Raw genomic sequence first — 24,524 nt, 5'->3', positions numbered from 1 at the left:
CTTACATCGAAGTAGTTTCAAGACAAGTTTTCTATACTATGATTCCCATTGTGACACTCCAATTTCCCATGCCATGAGAGCTAGTGAAATCATTTAACATATTAAAACGATATTTCTTTTTTTTTTATCATCTCAACACTCTGAAGCCCCTCTTTCCATTTTGACACTTGAGAAACGCAATGACAGGCTCAGACAATGAGATGATGATCTATTGAATGAATTACGAATTTTCCTGGACATATCAAGCGAAAAGTAAAAGAATTTGAGAAAACAATCTAACACATCTTAAATGCATGGTCATTGAATTTTTAGGCACGTACGAAATGACCAATGTTTAAACAAGTGGATATTACTATCAGATTTTTTACACCATGAGTGAAGAAGGTAGGGACTTACATTTCTTATTCACCATTAATCATGATTAAAATAATTGTATAATGAAATTAAATAAAAAATTGTCATCTCTTTAAGATATATTTACCGATTTTTTTATATTTGGGTCTATTTATTAGTCAAACAACATCTATAATGTCATGGGGTACCTTCACATTCTTATATTTAGGAAACATCATAACTCATCATTACATCATTTGCCATTCCATTATTTTTTCTCATCATCTACTTTTCTCTCCTCTGTTCCTATTATTAAAATCATGAATTTCTCTACTCAACAGATCAAATACCACTTTTGTTCTCAACTATCAATTCAGTTTAAATAACTCAAACAAAACACACTATATTAGCATTATTCCCCTTTGCTCTTTACTATATTAATACTATTCCCCTTTACTCTTTACTATATTAACATTATTCCCCTTCACTCTTTACTATAATAACACTATTCCTATTTACTAGATTTCGAAACATTCATCTTATTTCCTATGCCCTCACACCCATCCCTTACTTATCCCATTTACTAGTATGTCCATTTTTTCTCTGATTTCATCCACTACCACTTTCCATGACTCTGGTTCAATCCTTTCAGCACTGATCACTTCCACCATATTTCTGCCTTTAATGCTATTGACGTTCTCTTCTACATTGTTACTAATTTTTTCCATCACTATTTTTTCTGCTACTGCGCTCACACTTTCTGCGCTTTCTTTTTCACTTAGGCTATACTTGCCAAATCTTGTTTTCCACATGCCTTAATCCTGCTATAGGGGATATAATGTGTTCCTACTCATTTATCCTCTTCTTATCTACACGCATCTCTTTTCTAGCACCAGTGTTCCTTATGTCGCTCTTTGTTATTCTTCTTCGCATGAATGATCTTACTGCTGTTCTCAGCAAATTCATATGTGACATACATCGAACCATGTTTTCACTTACAAGCTTGTTTGCATTTCCTTGTTCAATAACCTTGGGTGGAATTCCCATTGCTCTAGCCTCTTCTTCTGTTTCCATAATATATTCTGAAACAACCTTCCGTGTAGCTTCAGAAGATGTCATTATTTTTTCATCCATCTTCTTCCTTTCCACGGATTAAATTTATGTCTTCTCCTATTGATTGCTTAACTATTTCTTTCTTCTGTACCACTGTCTTTTTCTCCGTACTCCTCTCCCAGGTCTGCCTGTTGCATTCTTCCCTACTTCTCGTGTATACTCGCATTCCGAATTCTGGATGATTTTCATTTTCCAAGAAATACTCCACATGACAGAATTTTCCATTTACTTTCAACATATTCATACAGTTTCACATAATGTCCTTTCGCCCTAGCTGCTTTCATAAATGGAAGCAGTAGTTTTCTTCTATTTCTCATTTCAAATGACAAGTCTTTTTCTCCGTGCAATTTTGAACTACTGAACCGTTTTCAATTATTCAAAATGACTTCCATCATTCTTGTATTTTTAAACCTTATTATAATGGGACTATTCACGCCTCCTCCTAATCTATATGTTTCCTCGATGTGCTCTTTAATTTCTAAATTAAAAATCACTTTACACATTTCACGTACTGTCTTCAAGGTTTCCCTCTTCTTTTTCTTGACCCCTTTCTTCTACACCAAAAATTATTAGGTTCCTTTTCCTCATATTGTATTCAAAATCACTTTCTTTTTTTAATCGATTATTCTCATTTAACAACTCCTTCATCTTCACACTAATGTTTTCCACCTCGAGTATCAAGTTTTCTAATGTCTGAGTCTTCTGTGTTCTTGCTTCCTTCTGGTTTAACCCTGTGATGTTTTCCACTACTTCACTGCTTAATTCACTTCCTATTTCACCTCCTGATTTACAGACTTAATAATACATAGTAATAACATTAATGGTTTCAAAATTAGATACTCATAAAATTCAAGGTTAATGGATAAATATTAATTTCATTACTTGTACAGATATCTGCACAAAATTGCAGCATTAAAATTTTAAATCTGAAAGATTTACTGAGATCTGTAAATGAAAGCAAAAACAGAATAAGTTCTGTCACCATTATCAAGGAGGTGAAAAACCAAAGATGTGGTAAGGCCAAACACATAGAGATAAAGGAAAAAATGATACTCTATAATGAAATGTTTTCAATTTAAGTGTATAAGAATCTTTTCTCTTTATTGTATATAAAAATACTTCATTAGCTTTTAAAATATTGAATGCTAGGATATGGAATTTATTTCACCAGAAGGTCACATCATGTTGTCCATTTACATAAATTTACATACATTTTAAGAATTTCATAATTAATACTACACATTTTTATGAAAGTAAACCCTAATGGTTTAAACACTCAATCAACAAACGAGTTTCTGTTCTAATAGAATTTACTGTCTACAGATTGCTGTCTTTCATGTGATTTGTTTCGATTAAATAAACTTTACCTTACAATGAATGCATGATCCGAAATCTTATCAAACTAAATAGTAATTCTGAACCATAACTTAAACATTGTAATTCTAATTATCTATTTCAGGTATAGTCACAAAAAATCAGTAAATGTTCTTACATATCTCTCTCACATGAGGCAAACTAGGCGAAAAAAAAATGAAATTTATAATTATACACCTCTTCATCTTCGTTTGAAGCCATATTTTTTTCTCTCATAAAACAGATCAGTTTTAGAGCTTCCCAAGTTCACAATCTTCGGACAGCCATCACGCTAAACAAGAAAAAACATTTTATAATTAATTACTTCATATAAATTACCTGATAAAGTAGTGTATGTGTGTAATGTTTGTTGGTGTCAAATGTGGAGTAGTTGATGATAATATAAAATTATATATTTAAAGTAACTAAATTTACAATATACAAAATAGGATAATTTTTTACGAACTTAAAACTTAAAGTCTCTTGATTGGAAAGATTCATAATTGGTCTAGCACGAGAAACAATTTCGTAAAACTGTAATGTGTACCTAATCTGTGTGTTACGGGAGAAAAGATTAAATAATAAATAGTGGAATTAGTTCCTCTTTCCCCTCCTATTCTTTTTCAACACCAATACCATTGCTCTGCATCATGATCACAATTACAATCAGGGACTGAATTCTTTGATCTGTTTTGTTCCTCATGTAGTATGTGGGTTATTCAACATTTGTTCAGAAGAATGGTACATGCCACTGTGTCATATAACAGACATATGACAAGTAACAATGCTAAGTCACTACAGAAGAATTACACATACTGTCTCTGCCCTAAAAATTATACTCATGTTAATTTTAGTTAATAAGTACATATGCTACAAATAAGTCTTGAAATAGAACAGTTCAAATTGGTTTTACAATGAACCAAGTGAAAACTACATGTGTAATCTGTGCCATAAGAAATGTGAAAGATATCATTTTGACAAATGCAAAAATCGCACAAAATCATTGAGAGTATATAGTAAAGAACCGTAGTGCATCCAACGAACTTATGCATTTCGTGCGCGTTTCTACTTTATATATAAATTGGTTTTACATTATGACAAGAAGATATGAACTCCATATAATGTTCAATCCATGTTTATAAAAGATGATTTAAACAACCAACATGAATTCAGCAATGTCTCAACAACCTGCTGGTTTGTACTATAACACAAGTTGTTTTGTCGACATTGAAGCAAAACATTCAATTCAATCCTTTCCCTGATGTTCCGCTGCCAACAGGTAACATGGAGCATGCAAGCAGAGCTGTAAGCGCGACTATTAAAGCATGTTGAGACCTCTTAAAAGGGTATTAAACTGTATTACATTGCTAAAATGTATTTACGTAATAATGATGAACTCTTTAAGAACACATTACAATGGATGTTTATGAATGATCTGCAAGATCAAAACCAGCTACAGAAGGTGACTTTTAGGAAAAGATCTGGAAGAGGATGCTCAACACACATGCTATTACAATGGAAAATCTTGTGAAATTCAGACAATCAATGTCTTCTTATGGAGATAATCATGATGATATTGGGGCAAGGTTGAATATCTATCTGAAAAGTTTGAATGTCATCTTAGTTAAGAAATAGAGAATTCAAAATCTTCAACAAAATATGCAACCAAACTACTGAAGCTGAAACCATATAATGTAAATGCAGATCATGAGTTACCTATAGGCTTTGACGGTAACAACTTTTGTCTTTTTTTTTTTTATTTTAGTAGGTTATTTTACGACGCTTTATCAACATCTAAGGTTATTTAGCGTCTGAATGTGATGAAGGTGATAATGCCGGTGAAATGAGTCCGGAGTCCAGCACCGAAAGTTACCCAGCAAACAACACTTTTGTCAGGTTTACTATGCTGCCATCTAGTTGTTACATAAGGAGTCACGTCGTAACTCCCATTTGAATTGCATTAGCGACTGTACTGCCATCTCATGTTCGTTTATGGCGGACGGATGGCGATCCTGGTGGTTGTTCTCTTCAAAGTGCTATCGATTTTAACATCAATCTTCTTAATGTATCCAGCTGTTTGCTGACAACATAAAGTCCACTATAGTCCACTGTAGTCTATTCAGTTGTTGTTTTTCACGAGAAATGAGGGGTATTTTGATCGGTTTTCATTATAGATGCCTGTTGCTAGTAGCCAGAGTTGGGGTGTAGTCAATATATACTGCAGGGCTGTGTCTTCCGCAACTGGTATTGATGATTTTAATTTACTTCTTTTGTGGTTTATGGATGGACAGTATAGAAGAATGTGTTCCAGATCTTCATCATGATTATTACACCACAGACAAGTAGGATTATCAGAAATGTGAAATCGGTATAGGTACAATTGAGTGACAATGTGGCCTGTTCTGACTCTTGTTAAAAATGTTTGAACATGTCTGGGCAAGATTTTGTACATTTTCAGGTATTTGGTTTCTTTTGTACAGACTGTAAAATTTTTCCTTTGTCAGAAGAGAGCCAATTGTTGATCCATAGGTTTGTAAAATGAGACTTTACTGAAGCAAAAGCACTGGATAGAGATATCACTTGAAGAGGTCTTGGTTGCAAATATGTTGCCTGTTTTGCAATATTATCGACTTTCTCATTTCCAGGTATACAACAATGATTAGGTATCCATTGAAATGTTATTTCCTTTTGGAGTTCTTTTAGTTTACTTAGTTGTTTCTGAAGTGGAATAATTCTATGTGCATATAGGTTTGGTACATACTTAATTATATTAAATATAGCCCCCTTGGGGTCGGTAAGCATGCAAATAGATTTTTCAGAAATTTGAACAACACGCTGAAGAGCAGCATCAATAGCTAGCAATTCAGTGTCAAGACTGGAGGAGGATGAACATGGTATGAAATAACTTTCTTGATATTTTGGAATATAATACCCTGCTCCTGATGTCCCATTATGAATTTAGAGATCCATCTGTATAAATCTGAAGGTGATCCTTATATGTGCTGCAGAGTAGTTCCATGGCATCCAACTTAAGAATGTATGGAGAATCATTTTTGGAATGATTTCCTGGAATATGTATGCTATGTTCTGGAATCACCTATTTCTATGGAGGAATTTCGTTCACAACTGAAGAGTTTTAGCAATGAGTGTGTCTGTGATATAGATTGGTATTTCTTCTTTTTTTATTTTATAGAAATTACACAGGATATCATCTGACAGTTTGAAGAACGTTTTAACATAGGGATGAGCAATCTGTTATATATGTGATCTGGGGTTACAGCCACATGATTATGGAAGTCGAATGAATTTTTGTGATGTGGTTCTTCAAGGTGTTCATAATGGCATGGTAGACACACATTTAATTTTTTTTCTGATAAACAGGGCTGGGTCTTTTTGGTATTAGCAATAAATGCAAGAAGTGACTTGGAAGATGCACAAGAAGTATGTGCAGTTCAATCTTAAATGTATGCGACAACAAATTTCTTGCGAATTTTCTCGAAACTTGGCCTTTTCTGCGAAAAAAAATCTTCAATTTTGTGATAAAGGAAAAAAATATTATAATTATTTTTATGCTCGACCATGCCGAAATGTAGTAATTATACACCTGGTAGCAGTCCTTTAATGATTGTCATTAAAGTAACCTACTCATTAAAGTACAGGTGTTCAGCCAATGGCAAGTCAGGTTACAGGTGTTCAGCCAATGACAAGTCAGCTTTGTACCGTTATAAAAACTGCAAGTATCGATAATTCTCAGATATGCAATCGAAAGAGAATTAGCGAAAAGTCACGGAGGCTGGAAATCCAATACTGTCACAGCAGGTTATGTTCTGTTACTATAATAATTAGAGTTAATTGTAAATAATATTCAAATAAATACAATTTGTCATCTCGTTTTTCAATTCTAAATCAATTTTCAGGTTATACCAGAGTAATGTTCATCTTATTCTATGCCAAGGTCAATGAAATTCGGCCTCGGAAAAAATCAATACTTTCGCGTCTGCGCACATCTCACAATTCAGGTCAGTTCGCACATAACCATAATTTTGAATACTTTCAAGTTAGAAATATGGTCGAGCATAAAAAGTCGTATGAAACTTGCCTATAATGGTAATTAAGATGCTCGTATGAAAATTGAAGGGTACACGGGAAAAACGATCAAGGTCCATCAAAAATCGAAATTGAGTTAATAATGCTATCTTATAGTGGAAAGGAAGTACTATCATGTGGTCTAGCTAGTAATAAGAAATCATCGTTCTTGACATTCCACTACGTCAATTTCTATTAAATACACACATAACAAAGTATTAAGTGCTTAAACTTTAAATTCGTTTTTCTCGAAACTTTCTAAAATGGACCTTGATCGTTATTCCCATATACCCTTCAATTATGAAACTCGCTTGCGCTCATTTCATAAACAATCATACTTGCGTCTTAATTACTACCATTATAGGCTCGTTGCATAATGTACTATTTTATTGTATTTATATTAGAAAATATATTAATGATGACTTAAATGAATGAAATGTCATGCAGCAGCCACAAACATCATCTGCATGGCTACCCTGGTCACTGGACCTTGTGAGACTTCTTCCTGAGAGGTTTCATAAAAAATAATGTTTACGTCCCTCCACTTCCAACACGGTAATATCATGAATTTCTGTTCAGTTTTCGTGACAATTATGGTCTTACAGAATCGTCAAATATTTTATTTACATGGTGTACTTTTGAGCATAATTCTCCTTCGTTTTCATTTCTAAATCTTGTAGAAGATACGCTGTATTTGTTTCCTAGAACCAAACACCCTAATAAAAGATAAAACAATTCAGTCTTATATTCTTTCACGTATTTTGTTAATCGTATATTATTAGAGGAAAACAAATGATCTTTACATTCCAATAATTCAACACAACTTGCAATGTTTTTCTTTAACACTAGTAGGATGGCATAAGTCTCCTACCTCAAAGGATGGCAATGACTCAAATTGACATGTGTTTAATTTGAAAGTTGAAGGCTTCTTAACCCAAAAATGTGCTCGCCTTTTATGTCATAATTATAAATTAATGATTTCGACGTTGATATTATTAATGATGATGATGAAATAATAATAATAATAATAATAATAATAATAATAATAATAATAATAATAATCACAAATTAATGTTTATTCATTTTTAATACAAGCTTGAAATGTAATGTTCTTGAAAACAACTGACTTTTTTTTAATTGGCTATTTTTACTACGCTTTTTCAACTGTTATGGTTATAATAGCATCTGAATGAGATGAAGGTGATAATGCCGGTGAAATGAATCCAGGGTCCAGCACCGAAAGTTACCCAGCATTTGCTCTTATTGGCTTGAGGGAAAATCCCAGAGAGAACCTCAAACAGGCAACTTGTCCCAACCAGGATTTGAACCCGGGCCCACTTGTTTCATGGTCAGACGTGGTAACTATTACTCCACAGCAGTGGACCAGTTGATTTTTAGAAGTATTATGAATTATATTATACATTGCCAAAAATGACAATATTTTATTCAATAGTCAAAACTTAATCCCAAATTTTTCTGGTTTTGCAGCCATATATTGAAGAAACCTGCACCTGCACTTCGTAGGGTACAATTTTTAATCACAAGTAACACTTCCTCCAGATTATAACATTGTAGGATATAGAATTCTTTATAAATATGTCAAAGCAAACTTATCACTTCTCGATTTCTGACTTCTCTATGATCGTATGAGAAACCTGCAATACTTCATTTCTAACATTGTCTCTCTTGACATTGAAAGTCCTAATATAGCTGCACCCCATAACTTAGACGAGTAATGATCAACTTGCGCTCTTCGTGCAAGAGCATTCTTCTCTGCACATGATCAGTGTTCGAGAACAGATCATTCTAATGCTTGCAATGCCAATGTCGCTCTTTTTTGCTTGTGAGTGCACATAGAGGCATTTTTCCAAGACCAAACACCCCTCTCAAGTAAAGTAGTGCAAAATATGTGAGAATTTCATCTTTTGATACTGTCCAACCTGTGTTTCATTCTGAACTTAATTCTCTGTACATCTCTTGACTGCAGACACAAATTAGTCATTTATGCACTTAATGTTCTTAAATTTTTTTAAATGCATAGAATATGGATCCAGTACAATATGGAAACTGCTCTGATATGGCCGTACCTGATGATGATAAATAACTCTTCCATCATTTTCCACTTAGTTCCATCCAATGAAATCTCACATCAGGGAACAGCCACTAAAGCTGGATCACTAATATCACTTTGATCTGGACTCCATCACTTGATTCCAACACATAAGGTTTCGGTTTCGATCTTGTTTGTAATAGCCTATTTCCTGAACTTGCAGCAATGAGGTACTCCTGGTACTCAGTTTTGTTAGAGATTAAGTAAATCTCAAGGCCATAGTGTGGCTGGAAGGAACAGAGAAAATCCATAATCCACTGGGAATTTATATTGTGCTTAATTTATTCTTATACATTTTTCAGTCTACCATTATTTTTAAATTAGTTAAGTGAGCTAATTAAAAAATAATAAAACATTTCATATAATGCCCTTAAACAAAGCTTTTCTTCCCACTTAATAGGCATCTCGACAGTATTTTGTTGAAGAGAAAAATATTCTCAATATGGCTTAGAGCAGTCTTCATGTTAACATGCAATAGATTTCACGAATCTGGGATTTTAAATCGAGGGTACAGAAAGCACTACACATACAGATGCTGTATCTACATTTCATTTTATTGGGTTATTTTACGACGCTGTATCAACATCTCAGGTTATTTAGCGTCTGAATGAAATGGTGATAATGCCGGTGAAATGAGTCCAGGGTCCAGCACCGAAAGTTACCCAGCATTTGCTCGTATTGGGTTGAGGGAAAACCCCGGAAAAAAACCTCAACCAGGTAACTTGCCCCGACCAGGATTCGAACCCGGGCCACCTGGTTTCGCGGCCAGACACGCTGACCACTACTCTACAGGTGTGGACCCTGTATCTACAAGAAGTATCATTATAATCATCATCCTCATCCTGACAGGTCATAGTCCTAAATGAACTGTTACCTTCAAAAGTTTTCTCCCAGCTCTTCATGGGATGTTCCAGTGATTTCTCTGTTGCTTTAAAATCCAAAATTGCCCTAGACATTCTTGCTCTGGATATTTGGTTAACATGTTGACACCAGATACAGTATTTTGATACTTATCTACAAGAATACGTATTACTTGCAACATCTAGAACCATAAGATCCCTGTCCAGAATTTTATAAGTGGCTGAAAAGCAATCATTAATATTTTATAGTTACATTTTATTACTCAGTGATGCAATAATAAGGGGCACCGAAATAAAATTTTACCCCTATGGCACGGAAACAAGCCACAGCAGAGTTTTAAACCACCACCACCACCGCCACCGCCACCGCCACCGCCACCACCACGTTTTTCGGTTTTTCTTTACAATTGCGTTACCAAAGAAAGACAGTACGTATTTACATAGGCCACTAGACTTCTAGGCAAGTCATACATATTGTAAACAAAATATAAATTGAGGAGCGATACCAATATAGCACAGGAATAAGGATGAAAAGATACATAGAAAGCAAGTCTTCTTAAGTTCGATAGGAGTGACAGATTTGGTTGATTCAGGGTTTTGGTAGCCCTATACCTTTTATATATATTCCACACCTGTGGAGTAACGGTTAGCACATCTGCCCGCAAAACCAGGTGGCCCGCATTCGCTTCCCGGTCGGGGCAAGTTACCTTGTTGAAGTTTTTTCCGGGGTTTTCCCTCAACCAATATGAGCAAATGCTGGGTAACTTTCGGTGCTGGACCTCGAATTCATTTCACTGGCATTATCACCTTCATCTCATTCTGACCTAAATAGCCTAAGATGTTGATAAAGCGTCGTAAAATAACCTACTAAAAAAACTATATGTGTATGTGTATATATATATATATATATATATATATATATATATATATATATATATATATATATATGCATTTTGAAAGATAGATAGTGAGTTTTTATAAGGTCGAAGATCAGTGACAGGTTTAGGCTTGGTTTGTTCAGACTTTTGATATGCCAATAATGCAATCTGAGCTATATTTTTAGTATTTCAACTTCCTTCACTAGCCGAAACGGCTAAATCTGAAAGAATAGGACGCCAGTAGGGGAAATTATTCCCACTCTCTCCACACAGTAGCTGCTCTCTCTGCCTACTGTCCTCTATTTATTCGTCTATGCTACTGGTAACCCCGCCCTGGTGGCTCACACCCAAGGCTATCACAATGAAATGCGCGTTCGACAATCACGTATTTAGCATAACACAACAAACCTAAATTACACCTATTAACTAGCTCAATTTCTTCAAAATTAAATGTGCAATAGACACTCATATAGTAAAAATTACACCTACTAACTGAACGACCGGATTTCTACTTTTGCTTCCTAGATGGAGTTTTCTTGTTCCACTTTCCTCCGCTAGGTGTCACCCCCTACTTCCTAGTGAAGGCGATCTGTTCTTTCAGATTGTCCCCGCCTTCCTTAGGTAGCGCAATTGTAAAGAACTGCCCGTTGGGAATCCTACCTGAGTTTCTTCCTAAACGGTTAATCAATATTACTCAAGGGTCATTCCACGAGATGAGGGACATAAAGACAAAATTTTGTATTTAATCGAAGAAACTGTTCTTTTGCATTAAAAAATTCTCCAATTCATTGACTTTATACAGCATAGTATAATTTTAATTTTGGCGGCATAATTTCTTTGTTCCCAACAAGCAAAGTCGACATGGCTGCTACAGAGGGATTCTGGTGAGATTACATCATTTGATTTTAGGACATAGTTATCAGAATATTAAATTCCATGAAGTTAGTGCTATATTACCTTTGAAAGTAATTGTTTCAGTGCCTGTATGTAGTAACAATGAGTGGAAATATAATCTATTAAAGTAGTTATCCACTGTTAAAAGAAATACTTAGGTTATGTAACGTTTGTTACAAAAATATTAATTTTATTTCATAATTAGAAAACTGTTTTATATTTTAAAATGAAACTTTGTATTATCTTACTTCCTCATGTAAGCTACATAAATACTAGACGTTCTGATTTTTAAAATAATAATTTTATATAAATTCTGTGTAACAAACGTTACATTAAATAATAACAAAAGTTACATAACAATGTGGTAACGTTTGTTACACAAAAAATAATAAGATAATCAGATTTAATACATGAAATTATTGATTAATGGCTTATGTTTGGTAGGCCTATATTTAAAATAAGACGTGTTTTAATACGTTTTCATGTTTGATGGGCCATATATGCATTTCAGTATGAAAAAAGCTCCAAAATCTGCTGCTGAGAGAATGCGTGAGTACAGAGCTAGAATGGACACAGAAAAAACTCAAGAGAGACTAGAAAAGTGTCGTAATATTATGAGGAAACTTAGGAAAAAGCCAAAATCAAAATCAGAAAAATCTGCAGAAAGAGAAGCCACTAGGAAGTGAGTACAAGAATATCGTAGAAGACAAAAAGCAAGAGTTTTAAGTTCATGTATTTTGAAAGACGGTTCTTCAGGAAGTCCTCCTTATAAGAGTGCAAATTCTTTTGGAAAGGCTATAAAAATAGCACAAAGAAACCTTCCAAGGAGCCCTCGAAAACAAACAGCCGTAGTAAGAAAGCTTGCCGAATCATTTAATCTATTAGTACAGCCAGCAAAACATTCCACATCTTCTACATTGTCTATTACTGCAGATACTATGAAAATGGTGAAGGATTTTTATGAATGTGACGATGTTTCCCGCCAACTCCCTGGAAAAAAAAAATTTTATTATAATACGTGAGGATGGAAAGAAAGAATATATGCAAAAAAGACTGCTTGTATATCATTTGCGTGAAGTATACACACTTTTTCAAGAGCAGAATCCAAATGTAAAGATTGGTCTATCAAAATTTTGTGAAATGCGACCGAAACATGTCAGGTTGGTCTCTGACAAGGATCAGATAATGTGCTGCTGCCCTTACTGTGAAAATACGCAGTTAATGATTTCAGCAGTGCCCTGGAAAACAAGTGAAAAACCAAAAACCATCCAGGAGCTTCTGAAAGAAACAGTTTGTCAAACTGAAAATAAGAACTGTATGAAAAGAAGTTGCCAAGAATGTGGAGATATTGAATCCACGCTGATTACAAAAATTGATGATGACTGTGATGAGGTTCACACCAAGCAATGGGAAGGTGGACATCTGGTTCAAAAAGATATGTCTATAAATGAATTCTTCACTTATTTCAAGAATCAGCTAACGCAACTATCCAATCATATATACAATAAAAGAAGACAATGGAAGGAACAGCAGAATCAAAAATCATCACTACAACCAGATTTTGCTGAGAACTATGTAGCAAAATTTCAGAATGAAGTTATGGCAGCACACTGGACACACACCTCAGCTGAAACATCAACGACAATCTATACTGCAGTTTGCTATTTCCGAAAATCTTCTACTGATGATGTCACAACAATATGTTCAGCAGTCATTAGTGATACACAGAGTCATGGCACTGCTGAAGTTGCTGCTTTCAATGAAATCCTACTTAACTACCTGTCTACATTAAAGCAGTCTCCTATAACTTCAGTTTATCTGTGGACTGATGGTGCTGCACAACATTTTAAAAACCGGAAGGCACTATCATACTTATGCACATTATCCAAAATTCTAGGATGTAATGTTGAGTGGAACTATAACGAGTCTTACCATGGTAAGGGCCCACACGATGGTGTTGGAGCTACCCTTAAACGCAGTGTATGGAAGCAAGTTTTACAAGGAAATGCTACCGTGCAAAATGCTGAGCAATTTTATGACATCACAAAATCTAACATTTACAACATACATTGTTTCTATGTCCCTGCTGGTAAAATTGACTCAATTGCTGCAAAATATGTAGAAGAATGGAAAAGTGCATTGCCAGTGGTAGGAATCCAACAAGCCCGATGTGTGAAAATTGCTGCACCAAACACAGTTGGGCTCTTCTCAAATACTGGAGATGTTGAACCATTTAAAAAACATAAAATAAAAGGAACGCAGGAAGAAACAAGCAGTCCTACAAAATCTACTCATTCCATTGATCATGCCATGAATTCAAAATTTTCAGAACTATCAGTTGGTGATTACGTATTGGTTCATTACCCACAAACTGGACAATATTATGTTGGACATATAATCCTTCTCAATTATGTAATATGTGTAGTGTACAATTCATGAGAAGAAGAGAAGGAAAGAACACTTACTTTGTGTACCCTACAAATGACGATATAGATGAAATATCCCCAGACCTAGTTTTAAGCACATTGCCTAAACCTAAGGAAGTTAGGGGAAAATTTATTTTCAACACAAATTTTACTGTGCTAGTTGAGTAAGAATGTTATTGTACTCTCAAAAATTACCTTTTTTTTTTAAATTATCACTAGGATGTTCTTTACAAACTGTTCAATTCTGACTCTGTAACGTTTGTTACACTGTTATAACGTTTGTTGCTCTAAGTTTTTAATTATTTTCAAGTAACATACTTCTGTAGAATTAAAAACGTTTATGTCATTTAGTTCTGTAATCTTCCTAGATTCAAGCTGTATTTTTTTTATCTGACATAAAATATTGTAAGAACAGAGAATCACAACAGTCTTTCACAACTTGAGAATCCATGTCCTTTGATGTAACGTTTGTTACATTTTTTCAAATTGTAAACCCAAGAACATGCACCATCACAATATTATATTTTTGGTACTATATAATCTTCACACTATCCTCTATTACCAGGTATGTTCCAAAGCATTGCTCTTGTCTACAGTTGACTGCAGAAAAATGTCAAATGTTCAAATCCATGTAAGAATGTAACGTTTGTTACAATGGAATGACCCAAATGCATTCCATTTTATGATTACTGTTGCCATAAGTCTGGCTCCTTTCGTGAAACATAGGGTTTCTCATAATTAGGTTAGATTTCTAGTTATGAAAACATTTTACCTACATCTTTTTCTTGAATAGTGCACTCCTTGCAATAGTACGCGTCTGACACGCCAGGTCCGCCACAAATTACACATCGCCCCTGGTATGATCCGTAGTTACACTCGTCACAAATTCTTACTAGCGTACACGGTCGAACATAAGAGTCACATATGACACATTTGCCATCACATTTTTCGCACAGTCGACCAATAGCTGAAACAGAAACAGAGTATTATTCGACTTGCAATATCACAAAGATTATAACCTCTTATGTAAATATAACAGGTTTATAATACACACACCTACACCTGGTTGTTTTCTACAGAATATGAGATCTGGATGATGTTTCGCCATACTTTAACATAAAACTGATAGCTTGTAAATATGTATATATCTCAAATAACCGCTCAAAACTAAAATAAACTTCTACTCTTTCACAACAAACAGATAAATTCCTGCCAGCGTATATGTTACGAACAATGTTGCCAACTCGATTCTTAAAAATCCGCTGTGAAGCCTTGCAGAAACCGCTAAATTGCTATATTGTCAATATAAAATTAGATTACTTTGCCGCTGTGAGTGCTAAAAATACCCGCTAAATCCCTATATCAGCAATACAAATTTCATAAATTTTACCCGCTAAACTAACGCCGAAAAACGCTAGATCTAGCGGGAAAACCGCTGCATTGGCAACACTGGTTACGAAGTATCCGACAAAGAGTTTGTAATATATGAGTTTGTAATATATAAGTATTATAAACTCTTTTTGTATCCGACGATTGCTGTGTGGCCAACACATAAATTGTATCCCCGTTAGTTTATAGGCCTCGCTCGCGCATTTCTACGCAACAAAATAGAAACATACTTAAAACAACATTACAGAACTTCAGAAAGATCCCACTACACACTAAAAAGCACAATCAACAAAGCAAACACGTAATACCGCACAATATGAAACAACAACTCAAACCAGCAGCACCTATAAACAAAACAAAATTCGTACAGAGAAAGTTATTTCGTAAAAGACGAGTTTTAGACTTCCGTAAAAAAATATTTTCGTGCACTAAAAATACGGAAGTGCTTTCTTGAAAGACGAGTACTTTCGTTGTAGGATATATTATTTAACATATATGCTACAATATGCTACATTATTGCAGCGAGAGTGATTTCGTAGCAGACGAGTTTTAGATCAAGTAAAATGCGAAAGTAGTCTCTTAAAAAAAGTATTCGCTATAGTTCAGAATACCGCGTAAGTAGCTACTTATGTACAAAAAATATTGAAATTAAAAATAATTAAAATGCATGTTTTTTTTTTTTTACTGGAGGCACAAGGGTAGATAAATAAATAAAGGACAAGGTAGAGTGTGCACACTTTTATCACTGCCAATGTGGCTCTATAAACCAATTTTCAATACTTTTATCATAGCCACGATACATGTTAGATTAATTATATATTATGTGACAGGTTAGGTTAGGTTACATTAGGTGTTAGTGTACTATGTGACAGGACAGGTTAGGTTAGATTAAGTGTATATTATGTGACGGGTTAGGTTAGGTGTATAGTATTATGTGAGAGGTTAGGTTTGTTTAGGTGTGTAGTATTATGTGAGAGGTTAAGTTAGGTTTGATTAGGTGTGTAGTGTTATGTGAGAGGTTAGGTTAGATTAGGTGTGTATTATGTGACAGGCTGGGTTAGGTTTGATTAGGTGTGTAGTATTATATGAGGTTAGGTTGGGTATGATTAGGTATGTAGCATTATGTGACAGGTTAGGCTAGGTTTTTTAGGTGTGTAGTATTATGTGACTGGTTAGGTTAGGTTTATTATGTGTGTAGTATTATGTGACAGGTTAGGTTAGGTTTGATTGGGTGTGTAGTATTATGTGGCAGGTTAGGATAGGTTTGATTAGGTGTGTAGTGTTATGTGAGAGGTTAGGTTAGGTTTGATTGGGTGTGTAGTATTATGTTAGAGGTTAGGTTGGGTTTGATTAGGTGTGTAGTATTATGTGACAGGTTAGGTTAGGTTTATTAGGTGTGTAGTATTATGTGACAGGTTAGGTTAGGTTTGGTGTGTAGTATTGTGACAGGTTAGGTTAGGTTTGATTAGGTGTGTAGTATTATGTGACAGGTTAGGTTAGGTTGGGTTTGATTAGGTGTGTAGTATTATGTGACAGGTTAGGATAGGTTTGATTAGGTGTGTAGTATTATGCGACAGGTTAGGATAGGTTTGATTAGGTGTGTAGTGTTATGTGAGAGGCTAGGTTAGGTTTGATTAGGTGTGTAGTATTATGTTAGAGGTTAGTTTGGGTTTGATTAGGTGTGTAGTATTATGTGACAGGTTAGGTTAGGTTTATTAGGTGTGTAGTATTATGTGACAGGTTAGGTTAGGTTTGATTAGGTGTGTAGTATTATATGACAGGTTAGGTTAGGTTTGATTAGGTGTGTAGTACTATGTGACAGGTTAGCTTAGGTTTGATTAGGTGTGTAGTGTTATGTGACAGGTTAGGTTAGATTTATTAGGTGTGTAGTATTATGTGACAGGTTAGGTTAGGTTTGATTAGGTGTGTAGTATTATGTGACAGGTTAGGTTACGTCTATTAGATGTGTAGTACTATGTGACAGGTTAGGTTAGGTGTGATTAGGTGTGTAGTATTATGTGACAGGTTAGGTTAGGTTTGATTAGGTGTGTAGTATTATGTGACTGGTTAGGTTAGGTTTATTAGGTGTGTAGTATTATGTGACAGGTTAGGTTAGGTTTGATTAGGTGTGTAGTATTATGTGACAGGTTAGGATAGGTTTGATTAGGTGTTATTGTTATGTGAGAGGTTAGGTTAGGTTTGATTAGGTGTGTAGTATTATGTTAGAGGTTAGGTTGGGTTTGATTGTGTGTAGTATTATGTGACAGGTTAGGTTAGGTTTGATCAGGTGTGTAGTATTATGTGAGAGGTTAGGTTAGGTTTGATTAGGTGTTTATTATGTGACAGGTTAGGTTAGATAAGGTGTGTAATATTGTGTAACAGATTAGATTAGCCTAGATTATATTACGTGTGTATTATGTGACAGGTTCGATTAGGTTTGATTAGGTGTGTAGTATTATTACTATGTTTGCGACACTGAAACCGTTTGTCACATTAACGAAATATGGGAGTACTGTTCATTCACGCATGGCGATTTTCGTATATAAGATACGCATTTAGGGCGGAATAGGTGGGCATCTAACTCTGTCAGTGATCACTAATCAATATTATAAATACAAAGCATTTTCAAGGTATTTTAGCAAATACCTATAGGAGCTGTGACATAAGTACCCTTCACTTAAATAAATAAGTACAATATAAGATATTTCCCCTGGACCAATAATAAATAATTGAATAAAACAAAAACGACATATGTACTTACGCTGTATTCTGAAGTCTCTCCAAAGTATTTTCCTGCACTAAAAATAAGTGCTTTCTTAAAAGATGGGTATTTTCGTTGCGGCATAAATAACATATAATTTACAATATACTATATTATTGCAGCGAAAGTGATTTCGTAGAGGACGAGTGTTTGAGATGACATAAAAATACGAAAGTACTTTGGTAAAGGAGGATTTTCCAGGACTAGAAAGTATGGAAGTCTTTATTAAAATACTAGTATTTCCCTTGCACCAATAATACAAAACAATGGAATGCAAGAGCGAAAATAGTTTCGTGTAAGACAAGTAAAAATACTAAAGTACTTTCGTAAAAAATATTTTTCATGGACTGAAAATATGGAAGTACTTTCTTAAAATACGAGTATTTCTCTTGCACCAAAAACAAAACACAAAAGGCGTTACTGTGGTTTTCATATAACTAAGTGGTTTATTTTTTGTAAAATAATTCCACATTGAAAGCATGTAATTACTCTTCACTTACATTATGACTGGGAACCAAAGCTACGCATTCAATTAGCTGCAACAATAGTATAACACAACTCGAGACAAAATAGAAGAAAAAGATGCAGTACTGTACGTTTGTGGATATGCTTGTTACACATTCATACTGCACAATACAAACATAAATGAGGTTTTTAATTCATTATTTAGCATTTAGGCTCTAAGTCTACTTTTTCAAATTAGATATTTCGAACCGTGATTTCAACATTTTTTGTAAGTGGCCTGGAATTCAGCAAATTACTGTGGAGGTGGGTACAGCAGAGCAGCTCTCTTGAAGAATTCGCATATGAGACGAGAACGGGAAAAGTTGGACTTGAATATGTACTCCGCAAAATAACCCTCAAAGTGTTGTTTCCGGCGTCCGAAGGCTGGTATAGAGTACTTCACAGAGCGCCACTTCCTCTCGATATTTTGCGTGTGTATAGTTACATGTTCGCCAGCAAGTCTTCTGAGATTTTCTATGTGGATTTCTCCACTATCTGCTGTATCCACAAATTCCACCGAGTGGTTTACCCGCAGATGGAGAAAGCCTTGATTCTGTAGAGTGTTGTACGCCTTCCAGCAATCGGATACAATTGTAGTACCTGGGAGAATCCACTCCTGTATTAAATTGACTAGAGTTTCTGCGTCTCTGTTTTGTACTGGTACCATAAAAAAATTCGTTGGGTTACCACGTTCCACCCCACCAAATACCCATTGGCCCTCAATGAGACGTCCGCGGTTGTATTTTCGCCGCCCGAACTTGCTTTCATCGATCTCCACAATTGTCCCTGGACCACCAATTGCTTGCCTGTGTTCATACACCCAGTCTAAGCAAACTTCACGACAAAAGTTGGACCAGTCTACAACCGTGTGGCGTGATACTTCTACTTCTTCACTGAGGGTCACATGTCTAGGATTGGGAAGTAGGCACCAGAATGCACAAAATTGCAAAATCTGGTCTATCGATAATTTTGAATCTCCTATGAAAGTATCTTTCCTACCACTTTTAATGAAGTTGCATCGCCGTTGTTGCCCATGGCGTTTGCTGCACCTAAATTCCAGTCTTTGTCGTCCTGTAATTTTCAAATGGCAGACATTACGACATGACGGACAGTTTATAGTGTTTCTTATAATTCCGTGAGATACTAGGAAGTCTTTCATTGACTGTAAAGTGTTGACATTGCGCAGAAAAGTACGTAATTTGAAATCACAACCGACACATGTCATTGCTATGATAACTAGTATTACAATCCGCGTATAACAATGGCGGCATTGTTGCGTAATTCTCATTAGGATTGTATTAATACGTTTTCGCTTATCATCTACATATGTTGGCAGCGCTGAAAAATTGACGTCAAACCAGACAAGATAGCAATGGAGTCTCTCTCGTTTTGCAAAATTATGATATAAAAGGAAGATAATTATTTGGGTGGGTTGGGTGGGCATATCGCCAACACAGCATTTACATCGCGTTTTTAAATGTGCTCCTTCATTTTATGGGTTATTTGAGTGATTTTCAAAAAGGTAAGAAGTGGCGTTCCTGTAATTCACAATTACCTCCATTACCCACGTGCATTATCACGCCCAAGTATATTATATTCATTCGTACTTATCTGACTATTCTTGAATTATAACCACAACGCAACACATAACATAACTATTATGTATTAATATTAATACTAATATTAATTAATTATTAATAAGTTCGAATTTCACTATCTTCCAGTAACCGGCTGAGAAATCTAGTACAATTTTAATTTCATGGAACTCCAGTACCGGCAAATATTGTCGATATTTGCCTCAGCTGCCAACATACCGGTTACAAAATCACTACCATTTATAGTATTTGTCAGTATCGAAATTCGAAACGAAGTTGGCAATAGAAAATTCAACCTTCAAACTAGAAAATCACCATAATCCACTAGCATTTGTAGTAATGGGGGAAAAATGGTTAGGTTTCACCCTTAGGGTATCAAGTTACCTGGTCTTCCCTATAAACTCAATTCACTTCCCAAGATACATAAAGATAACATATCAATCAGACCTCTAATCAACTACAAACAGGCATCAGCACACAAACTAGCCACACACATGGACAAAATCATCAGAAACAACATAAAATTCAGAACACAGACAACAATAAAAAACACTATAGACCTAGTCAACAAAACAAAACAACACATTCCACACAGTGCAATACTAGCATCTTTCGATATCACCAACTTATATACTAACATACCGATACAAGACACATTACAGATACTGAAACAAATGCTCACAGACAACAACACACCACAAAAACACATAGAAGAAATCATCCAAATCACAGCCATCATAACAAAGCAAAACTATTTCACACAAACAACAAATACTACACCCAAAAGAAGGATTGTTAATGGAATCACCCATATCTTGCATACTAGCAGAGATATTTTTACACAACATAGAACAAACATACATACTCAACAATGAACACAATAAATATGCAGACAACATAATATACTAGCAGAGATACGTAGACGACATACTCATACTATACAAAGGAAACAAATAACAAATACACAAACTACACCAATACATAAACAAAATACACCCAAAACTCCAATACACACTGGAACTTGAAAACAATAACTCCATAAATTTCCTAGACATCACCATAGCAAAAGTTGAAAACAAACACACCTTCAAAATATACAGAAAACCAACCACCACCACACACATACACAACACATCTAATCACCTCACACAACACAAACATGCTGCATTCAGGACAATGGCACTGTACACAGATTACTCAACATACCCATTAGCCAACAACACTACAATGAAGAAGTGAACACAATCAAATACATAGCACAAGAAAATGGTTACAACCCAAACCTAATAGACAACATCATAAGGAAGACAAAACACTCAACAAACACAAAAACACAACACAAACATAAGAATACAAGAAATACATCACACTAACATACGAAAACAAAAACACACACAAGATCGCATCCTCATTCAGAAAACAGAAATACAACATAGCATACAGAACAGAAAACACATTATAAAGACATCTCAACACACAAACAAATAAATACAACCACACAGGCGTATACAAACTCACATGCCATAGTTGCGACAGTTTCTACATTGGACAGACAGGCAGATCATTCCAAACTCGATACAAAGAACACATTAAAGCAATAACCAGAGGACACAATACATCTACATATGCCGAACACATAACTAATGCTAACCACACATACAATAACATAAATACAGACATGGAAATCCTACACATACAACCCAAAAACCAAAAACTCGACACACTAGAACAATATGAAATATACAGACACACTGAAACACATCCTAATCAAATTCTCAACACACAGATCAATTTCAGAACACACACTATTTGACACAACTCTTCATCACACGAACGCACCCACACAACAGGCAGCGAAGTTGAGATAGCCCTGAGATCTAGTGGGCTCTGAGGATGGTGTCAAGTAACATCGAAACAGCTGTAAGCCACACATGCTTACATAATTAACACGAGTAAGATCGCCATTTAATCAATTATTTCTATTTAGATCACTTTCTAGTTTTTTTAATAAGATTAGTTTTATCAAGAACTAGCTCATCTGCAAATGTAACACCAAGATACTTAATAACGTCACCATTTTTAAAAAAATTGATATTTTGTCCATTTGGTAATAGTAGTGTTTCCTCTTCCATTTGACCATTAACAATATTCATAATGTTACACTTAGCTGGATTTATTTGTAGAACAAGGGAAGCTAAATTACTAATAGTGAGATTGATAGTTCTGTACCAGATTCTTCATTCTTTCCAATAACCACTATATCATCTGCAAAAGCTACAACTGATAGCTTACCATTTTCTGGTTTTAAAGAGAAACCATATTCTTCAATGATTTCTGACTTTGAAAGTTCTTGTAACATATTAATGGCTATATTAAATAGCATGGGAGAAAGAGGAGATTCCTGTGGTAAACCTTTCAGAAGATGTATACAGTCAGTTTTGTTTGGACCTGTTTCGACTCTGATGTTATTGTTTTGTACAAGGTCAATTATAATATTTCTTAAATTTTCAGGCATATCAGTGTTAAAAATTTGATTAAACAAGTCATCTGTAAAAGAAACAATACAATATTTAACTATTAGTACATTTTAGTGGGAAAGGAACTGGCCACCCTACCCCATTATCTCCTGGCCTAGTTGCCCCTTAAGTGGTGCCTTCTTGGTGTGTATCCTGCCTGGAAGCTTGCAAATATTATTTTGAGTATTTTTCAGTGTTAATAAGGTGTTCCATTTATTTGACAGCAGTGACATGGCATCAATACGTATCTCCCAAAGACTCCTGTGTGAATCAAATGTTAAAGATTAATTGAAATACAATTGGAAAACATTTTTTTTTCCTGCATCAGTTGAAGCATTGGCTGAACTAATGCATCAAATTCCAATAATAAAATATGTTTCATGCAGACTTAATAGTTTGCAAGCTAAGATAGAGAAGTGAGAAATGCCTTGCAGAAAAACAAAGATTTATAACTGTCCGTAAAATTTCTGAAGTTATTTTAATTGTGAATTGTAATGCATCCGACATAGATGTACAAATGAATGATATAAAATATATCAAATATACACTTGTAGTTTCAGCAGATATGGAATACAATTTATCTGCATACAAGGGACCTTATTATTCGATACTCTTTGTTAAATTAGTTTTGAAAACTTGAAAATGTGGCTTGTTGTCTGTTGCATTAACACGAAGAAATAAAAGTGCTAAAATCAGACCCTTCAGGTAATTATTATAAGATGACAAGATGTATATGTATAGCATCCTACCTTTCCAGATATCCATATTCCAACGTCTTGTACTGCAATCAGAGACCATGCGGGCCTTGTTTATGAACACTGAACTCTGAACCATCTGAACCACATAACGGCACACCAATACTGCCCCAATGCCTCAGCCTTAGATATTAAGAAACTGAAAACCAGCCGATATTGTTTTTTTACATTTATTAAAGCGGAGGAAGATCGCTTCATTTTCTTATTTAAGCTATGGCTTGTGGAAGATTCGAATATTTTGATATTTGGTGTTACAGAGAGGTAAGTTCTTTCTTAAATGCCAATTTTCCAAACAGTAGTGTTCGGGAATAAGAAATTACAAAGATGACAAGCCTATCAGGAAACATTAACAACACAATAGCCACATGTAGCTAAGAGATAACAAGTTAGACTCGTAATCCAAGACTATGCTAAGGTGTGACCCATTAGGGGTGTCCACGCCTGTGGAGTAACGGTTAGCACGTCTAGCCGCGAAACCAGGTGGCCCGGGTTCGATTCCCGGTCGGGACAAGTTACCTGGTTGAGGTTTTTTCCGGGGTTTTCCCTCAACCCAATATGAGCAAATGCTGGGTAACTTTCGGTGTTGGATCCCGGACTCATTTCAGCGGCATTACCACCTTCATCTCATTCAGACGCTAAATAACCAAAGTTGTTGATAAAGCGTCATAAAATAACCTACTAAAATAAAAAAATTAACCATTAGGGGTAATTACCTGATTGTGTTTCTTCCGAGATTTTCCCCACTGTAAGGTAGATGATAGGTAATCTCACGGCAAATTCTCGGTCTTCTATCACTAAAATACCATCTTGCTATCACCAATTTCACCAATACTAGACAATCTCGCAGATTTACAGATTTGTTAATTAACTAATAATATCTAGTATTAAGATGTTACAATTGTCATACAAAATGGATAAGGATTAGGAAATATGGACTGCTGACAAGAATGG

The 24,524-nt window shown here is 35.0% G+C and overlaps 1 protein-coding gene across 2 annotated transcripts; it reads right to left on the bottom strand.

Annotated features, from left to right (window-relative positions):
- Positions 1-2,584: 2,584 nt before the first annotated feature.
- Positions 2,585-15,465, bottom strand: Phf5a (PHD finger protein 5a). Of its 2 annotated transcripts, XR_011332603.1 has the most exons (4): positions 15,110-15,465; positions 14,830-15,020; positions 8,973-9,222; positions 2,585-3,091 (listed from the first exon to the last, which is right to left on the bottom strand). XR_011332603.1 is itself a non-coding variant. In XM_069828395.1 (3 exons), the coding sequence occupies exons 1-3, from the start codon at positions 15,159-15,161 to the stop codon at positions 3,002-3,004; spliced, it is 333 nt and encodes a 110-aa protein (XP_069684496.1). In that variant the 5' UTR covers positions 15,162-15,290; the 3' UTR covers positions 2,585-3,001. The 2 variants fall into 2 exon arrangements, 1 of the variants encoding a protein (XP_069684496.1); XM_069828395.1 differs by lacking the exon at positions 8,973-9,222 and having other exon boundaries at positions 15,110-15,290.
- Between the last annotated feature and the right edge of the window lie 9,059 nt (positions 15,466-24,524).

Source organism: Periplaneta americana, chromosome 6 (genome assembly GCF_040183065.1).
Source record: "Periplaneta americana isolate PAMFEO1 chromosome 6, P.americana_PAMFEO1_priV1, whole genome shotgun sequence".
Classification (NCBI taxonomy): Eukaryota; Metazoa; Arthropoda; class Insecta; order Blattodea; family Blattidae; genus Periplaneta; species Periplaneta americana.
This window is presented reverse-complemented; position numbering and strand designations above follow the sequence as displayed.